The sequence below is a fragment of the Rhamphochromis sp. 'chilingali' genome (genome assembly GCF_963969265.1).
Source record: "Rhamphochromis sp. 'chilingali' genome assembly, chromosome: 18".
Taxonomy (NCBI): domain Eukaryota; kingdom Metazoa; phylum Chordata; class Actinopteri; order Cichliformes; family Cichlidae; genus Rhamphochromis; species Rhamphochromis sp. 'chilingali'.
This window is the reverse complement of record NC_137945.1, coordinates 4,323,364-4,330,909: the sequence shown is the minus strand read 5'-3', so window position 1 is coordinate 4,330,909 and position 7,546 is coordinate 4,323,364. Positions and strand designations below refer to the sequence as shown.

The window sequence follows — 7,546 nt, the reverse complement described above, 5'->3', positions numbered from 1 at the left end:
TGCCATGTTTGTTGTTTACAATTGTGTTTTGTTTAGTTACTCCTCGTGTGTCATAGTGGTCTGATCAGACTTTATATATACCCTTCTGTGTCAGTTCATGTTTAGGTCAGCTATATTTCTTTGTGCAGTCATTTGGTTTGTTAAGTTTGCAGTTCTTTGCCTGAGTTCAGTTTTGTTTCTTTGACCTTTTTTATGAGCTCAACATTAATTACTTTGGTAAATATAATTTTTGGGTTAAATGAATAAAAACCCTGTTTTTCTAATAATTCCTGTGACTCCTGCTTTTTCCAACTCGGCCGATCACACAGCCCTAAATATTTCTTTAATGTCCTGGTCAAATATTACTCCAAGGTGTTACTGGAGGCCAAGGTAATGCAATCCAGAGCAAGTATCTGGTTAGATACCACATTTCTAGGTATTTTAGGGCCACGTATAATCAGCGGCAGAAAGCTAGTTGTCACCCAGGTCTTTATATCAAGCTCTGCTGTGTTCAAGCTATTAATTACTGCGCGCAGGAGAACCACAACACACATCAAACATTAAGGTTCAGTTATGCCAGCTTTAACTTTGGGATGCCTCAGCTTCTCCTTTATCCCCCCCCACACACAACTCTCTGCATCAGGAAGGTCCTGGCACTGGTCATCCTGGGAGTTTTGTCCTTCTACGCCCTAACAGTTAGCAGATAACATAGTGAAGCAGCGCCAAGCAGTTTTCACAAGGTCATGCTGACACATAATTTGACTATGACTTTAAACATTGGTAACTTCAGGTGTTGCTCTGATATACAGGAAATGACATCACGGCTCAAACTCTTTGTCAGTAAACCATTTCTTTATTTAACATGTAAAATTTTGGTTTAACTGTTGCAGGATCTCATATCACAAACAAGCTGAAAAAAAAACTGCAGAAAACATGGATCGATGCATTCATTAAAAACATGATAACAGGAAACAGATTTTTGATTCAACTGCTGGAACAAAGCTAACCACTCAACATGAACACTACAGTAGAACAGTTTAGAAAGCTTAAAATGTAACGAGGCACATTTTCATTCATATTGTTTGAAGTCCGTTGAAGTGGTGAAGCTTCTCCCACATTCTTTACAGTAGTTCAGTTTGTCTCCAGTGTGTCTACGTTGATGTATTTTTAGGGTCTTTTGATGACTGAAAGTTTTTCCGCAAAGGTCGCAAAAAAGTCTTTCCCACAGCGATGATAGGGTTGAGAACTGGATCCATCTGTGTCGCTCTGCTTCTAAACAAAGACACAAACACAGTGTAAGTCAGTCCTTCAACATTTTCACCCTGAACGTTGCCTGAAATAAAGAGCATCTCTGCCAAAGTCCAATTACATTTTACTGTTTACATTATCACACTCGGCTCAATTTAAATTGCTATAAAAACGATAAGAGTAAAACCATTAAATTAATACTAGTTTAATGCTACAATAACAATAATACAATTCTCAAACACTATCACTAAAAACCTGTGATTAGAGTCTGAATAATCACTCAGAGGTGTTTTTCCATGCAGTAAAATTGCTAACATGCTAATACAAGTTGTTTCAAACAGTTGGGTTGACAAGATAAAAATATAGATACATACCTCACAGTAACTGCACTTGTAGAGTCTTTCTTGTGTGGATCTTTTGGTGTGCTTTCAGGTCATATGGAGATTTAAAAGTCTTGTCACACAAGTCACATTTATAAGGTCTCTCCTCAGAGTGGGTAAACATGTGGCATTGTAACTGTGTGCCTGTTAAACATAGTTTACCACACTGATGACAGCTGTACACATCATGTCTGGTGTGAATGCGTAGGTGTGTATTTCGGTGCTGTTTCAGGCTGAAGGTTTTTCCACAAACGTCACAGCTGTATGCTTTAATCCCAGAGTGGGTAACTAGATGACTCTGTAAGCTGCTACTCTGAGTAAAAGCTCTGCCACACTGATCACAGCTGTACGCTTTAACTCCACTGTGGATGAGTTGATGTGATTTTAAGCTTCTAGGCTGAGTAAACGACTTTCCACAGTCTCCACAGCTGAACGGTCTCTCTCCAGTGTGGATGAGTTTGTGTGTTTTTAAGTGTCCAGACTGAGTAAACGACTTTCCACAGTCATCACAGCTGAACGGTCTCTCTCCAGTGTGGATGAGTTGGTGTTTTTTAAAGGTTCCAGACTCGGTAAAAGACTTTCCACAGTCTCCACAGCTGAACGGTCTCTCTCCAGTGTGGATGAGTTGGTGTTTTTTAAAGGTTCCAGACTCTGTAAAAGACTTTCCACAGTCTCCACAGCTGAACGGTCTCTCTCCAGTGTGGATGAGTTGGTGGTTTTTAAAGGTTCCAGACTCGGTAAAAGACTTTCCACAGTCTCCACAGCTGAACGGTCTCTCTCCAGTGTGGATGAGTTGGTGTCTTTTTAAGGTTCCAGACTGGGTAAAAGACTTTCCACAGTCTCCACAGCTGAATGGTCTCTCTCCAGTGTGGATGAGTTGGTGGTTTTTTAAGCTTCCAGACTGGGTAAAAGACTTTCCGCACTCATCACAGCTGAACGGTCTCTCTCCAGTGTGGATGAGTTGGTGTTTTTTAAAGGTTCCAGACTCGGTAAAAGACTTTCCACAGTCTCCACAGCTGAACGGTCTCTCTCCAGTGTGGATGAGTTTGTGTGTTTTTAAGTGTCCAGACTGAGTAAACGACTTTCCACAGTCATCACAGCTGAACGGTCTCTCTCCAGTGTGGATGAGTTGGTGTTTTTTAAAGGTTCCAGACTCGGTAAAAGACTTTCCACAGTCTCCACAGCTGAACGGTCTCTCTCCAGTGTGGATGAGTTGGTGTTTTTTAAAGGTTCCAGACTCTGTAAAAGACTTTCCACAGTCTCCACAGCTGAACGGTCTCTCTCCAGTGTGGATGAGTTGGTGGTTTTTAAAGGTTCCAGACTCGGTAAAAGACTTTCCACAGTCTCCACAGCTGAACGGTCTCTCTCCAGTGTGGATGAGTTGGTGTCTTTTTAAGGTTCCAGACTGGGTAAAAGACTTTCCACAGTCTCCACAGCTGAATGGTCTCTCTCCAGTGTGGATGAGTTGGTGGTTTTTTAAGCTTCCAGACTGGGTAAAAGACTTTCCGCACTCATCACAGCTGAACGGTCTCTCTCCAGTGTGGATGAGTTGGTGTTTTTTAAAGGTTCCAGACTCGGTAAAAGACTTTCCACAGTCTCCACAGCTGAACGGTCTCTCTCCAGTGTGGATGAGTTGGTGGTTTTTAAAGGTTCCAGACTCGGTAAAAGACTTTCCACAGTCTCCACAGCTGAACGGTCTCTCTCCAGTGTGGATGAGTTGGTGTCTTTTTAAGGTTCCAGACTGGGTAAAAGACTTTCCACAGTCTCCACAGCTGAATGGTCTCTCTCCAGTGTGGATGAGTTGGTGGTTTTTTAAGCTTCCAGACTGGGTAAAAGACTTCCCGCACTCATCACAGCTGAACGGTCTCTCTCCAGTGTGGATGAGTTGGTGTTTTTTAAAGGTTCCAGACTCGGTAAAAGACTTTCCACAGTCTCCACAGCTGAACGGTCTCTCTCCAGTGTGGATGAGTTGGTGGTTTTTTAAGGTTCCAGACTGGGTAAAAGACTTTCCGCACTCATCACAGGTGAACGGTCTCTCTCCAGTGTGGATGAGTTGGTGTCTTTTAAAGGTTCCAGACTCGGTAAAAGACTTTCCACAGTCTCCACAGCTGAACGGTCTCTCTCCAGTGTGGATGAGTTGATGTCTTTTTAAGCTTCGAGACCCAGTAAACGACTTTCCACAGTCTCCACAGCTGAACGGTCTCTCTCCAGTGTGGATGACCTGATGCATTTTTAGGGAAGCTTTAATGGTAAAATCCTTCCCACACTCGTCACAACTGTATTTTCTCTCTCCCTTTCTTCTGTGAGGTTTGTCGGCCTCCTGAGAGCGCTGACTTCTTGGTCCACGTTGGTCCTGCAGTGACAGAGAAACAAACAGAGGCAGTGAGTGAAATGCAGTCGTGGAACAAACTGAACTCCCTCCATTAACCCTTTATGGGTGGTCCGAGTGTGCTATAGAGATTATCTATAGCACATTTGGACACACACACACACACACACACACACACACCTCTGACATGGCTTTAAACTACATTAATTGACGTGACTGATTATTTGGTGAAACTGTGATATTTTCCTCACCTCCTGTGTTGAGCTCATTGTTTCCTCTGTAGTGACTCAGCTGAGTCCAGATGGCTGAAAATGTTCCTCTGCTGCTCCGTCAGACTCTTCTCCTCCTGCTGATCAGCTGGGACACAAAACAGATCTTTGTTAGGCTCCACACTGCACTGAAGAGTCAAAGTGTCTCATATGTTCATCTGACAACACAAAGTACAAATTTCACTCTGATTGCTTGTAGAAATCTTGTGAGACGTGTTGTGCTGCAAAGTGAGGAAACTCTCTCACTCACTTATACTTCAGGAGGAACTTTGTGACATTGGCTCTAATATTCTAAGCAGCCCTTTACTATGACAGGGCCAGAAAGTCCTATTTGAAGGTTTGGGAGAAGGACCATGTTAAAGGTGGATTGGGGTTTATACACTTTGTTATGATACAGGTAAGGCTGTAAGAGCCTGAGAAGGTGTCCTGAATGAACCTCTAAAACCAGTTTTCAGTTAACGACTCTGCTTCAGTCTGGAAAACAGCAACTACAAGTTTAAAGACTCCATCAACAATTCACACCCAGCAACAGCCTGAACAGCTCCTCCTGTGGTTTCCACAAACAGGGACAGACCTGTTACTCCCCCACCCCACACTTTCAACTCCTTCAGGCCCCCAGCTCCACCTACATAATGACTGAAACTAGCACCACTGAAGGAACAATGGGCTGGGAGGTCAGTTCCTTGACCATTAATATGCAAATTCTCATGACCATGTGATTGCAGCCATTCCCCAAACTCTTCGTGAAAGGTACTCATGACCATTGATCAATGAGCTTCTATCAGTGAAAAGACTTTTCTACTCCAACTTTCTGCCAGCAAATGCTCAACTTCTCCCAGCGTGCTGAGCCAATGATTAGTTGGTGTTTTTCTTTTGCTAATTAAAAAAAAGAAAACCACTTCCTGTCATGTGTTCATCCAGAGCAGCTGGACAATAAAGTTTATTGTGATCCTGATACTGCAGCAGATCGCTCTCCAAGTTCCAAGTTCCAAGTTCAACTTTATTGTCACTTCAACCATATACAGTTTAAAAATACACAGTGAGGCGAAACAACGTTCCTCCAGGAACCAAGGTGCTACAAGACAAGTTAGTGCAAAAAAAATAATAATATATAATATATCTAGTAATAATATTGTGCAAAAGAGCATTTACAGGTTGGTGTGTGCGATGGTTTGGTGGTGTAGGTCAGTGTGTTTGCGCTTTGTGTTGGTTAGTCAGTCCAGTCTCAATGTTTTGACACAGCAGTCTCTAATCTCACGCTGTGTGGCCTGCTGGAGTCGGATGTAATCCAGTTTGTTATCCAGGGAGCAGACGTTGGATAAGATGATGGACGGTAGAGCCGGCCGGCTAGGGTTTGTTTTTAGCCTAGCACAGACTCCCGCCCGCTTGCCGCGCTTCCGCTTCCTCGCGCAACGCTTCCGATGTCTCCACCTCCGTCCGCCAGCATCAGGCAACGCCGAGGCTTCGAGGCCTGGTTCGCGGAGCAAGCCGAGTTCACGCAGCGTTTCCCGCAGCCCCTCCTGGATGTCGTCAACTAGGTTATTTAGGTTGAAAAGTGTCTGGCTGTTGTATGCACGAACACCGACACCAGTTGCGACGTTATCCATACATAGTGCAAAATAAGCACGCTACACACAAAAACGTAAACAATAAACAATGCAGCACCAGTTTTGGCTCCGGAGTGGCCGCTGCGTGCTACTGCCGCGCCGCCATTTCCTGTTATCGCTTCAAATAGAAATGAGGCTGTAGAGGTTTGGTGCAGGCAGAAAAACAGCTGCAGGGACAATGAAAAGACTTTTCTGCTCCAACTTCTCCCAGCATGCTGAGCTAATGATTAGCTGGTGTTTTTCTCCAAACACTCTCTCGCTCTTCTCTCAACGTGTTCACAATAAACTGTGAACAGACACCGAGGAGAGCAGCAGAAGACCTCATTCAGGAGCTAAACTCAACATGAACTGAACTCACAGTAAAGTTAGCTCGGTGCTTACCTTTAGATGAGCCCACAAACCGAGAGAAACTCCGTGATGAAGCTGCAACTCTTTCCAAACACAGGAAACAGATCAGGGAGCAGAGACCCACGTGGTTCACGCTGATCTCGGCTACGATCCAGGAGACAAGGGTGGGCAGATCGATGCAGATATCGATCCAAACGGTGGTAGTGGTTTATGATCGATGCTTTAGTTCGTCCCTCTCCTCTAAATTTAGAACTTTACTCCCTTTGGATGAAAAAGCAGCTCTGTCTGTGAAAACACCGCTTCTTATGCGGCAGACTCACTTTGCTCCGCCCCCTTCTTTTTGCCCTGCTGGGATTTGTTACTGTGCGGTCACGTGACTCAGATGCGCTCGGAAGACGCATTTGGGGTGCAGAGAGAGAGAGGAGCACCATGTGGAGATATTTTACGGTTGTAAATGAAAATGCAGGAGAACAGATGGAAGGCATGTCAGCACCTAAAGCCACAGGAGACCACAACAAGATGTAGAGTTCAGCTTAGTTTTTTCACATCTCAGTTAAATGCTTTGACTGAATTCTCACTGCACAGTCTGTCAAGTAAAATATTCACAGTCTTGGAGTAATATTCGACTCTTCTTTGGGCCTTGACTCTCATGTAAAATATTTTTCTCGTTCCTGTTTCTATCATTTAAGAAACATCTCTAAACTGCGACATGTGGTTTCCTCAGCTGAACTGGAAAAACTCATTCATGCATTTGTGTCATCACACTTAGATTACTGTAATTCCCTGTTTACTAGCTTGGATAAATCATCTCTCTGTCGCCTCCAGGCAATACAAAATGAAGCAGCCAGACAACTAACTCGCTCTACCAAGCGTGTTCACATCACTCCCATCTTATATTCTTTACATTGGCTCCCAATACAGTTTAGAATTTGCTTTAAAATTCTTGTTTTAACATACAGAGCACTAAATGGCCAGGCCCCAGATTATTTATCCAAGCTTCTTATAAAATACACTGCTGCTTGTCATCTCCGCTCACAGACTCAGAGTCTGTTAGTTGTTCCCCGTACACGACTGAAGACAAAAGGGGACAGCCTTTCAGTCAGTTGCACCAAGCCTGTAGAACAGTTTACCACATCAATTACGTTTGCTTGACTCTGTGGATTCTTTTAAAAAACAGTTAAAATCTTTTCTGTTCAAACAAGCCTTTTGTTGATCTACATATTTTATTTTATTTTTTTACATTATTTACATTTGATCTTTTACATTGTATATAATGTCTATTGTTTTTATTGTTTATTTTAATATTTGTGTACAGAGGGGAAAAAAAGTTACCGGGCCACCGAGGAAATGCCCGATGGCCATTCCAGCATTGGTTGTGCCAACACT

At 43.4% G+C, this 7,546-nt stretch overlaps 1 protein-coding gene across 2 annotated transcripts; it reads right to left on the bottom strand.

The window, feature by feature from the left end:
- Nucleotides 1-812: 812 nt before the first annotated feature.
- Nucleotides 813-6,506, bottom strand: LOC308385792 (uncharacterized protein). Of its 2 annotated transcripts, none has more exons than XM_080864929.1 (4): nucleotides 6,194-6,506; nucleotides 4,188-4,293; nucleotides 1,602-3,960; nucleotides 813-1,251 (listed from the first exon to the last, which is right to left on the bottom strand). In XM_080864929.1, the coding sequence occupies exons 2-3, from the start codon at nucleotides 4,203-4,205 to the stop codon at nucleotides 1,603-1,605; spliced, it is 2,376 nt and encodes a 791-aa protein (XP_080721055.1). In that variant the 5' UTR covers nucleotides 4,206-4,293; nucleotides 6,194-6,506; the 3' UTR covers nucleotides 813-1,251; nucleotide 1,602. The 2 variants fall into 2 exon arrangements, with proteins under 2 accessions (XP_080721055.1, XP_080721056.1); XM_080864930.1 differs by having other exon boundaries at nucleotides 813-1,248.
- Nucleotides 6,507-7,546: the final 1,040 nt, after the last annotated feature.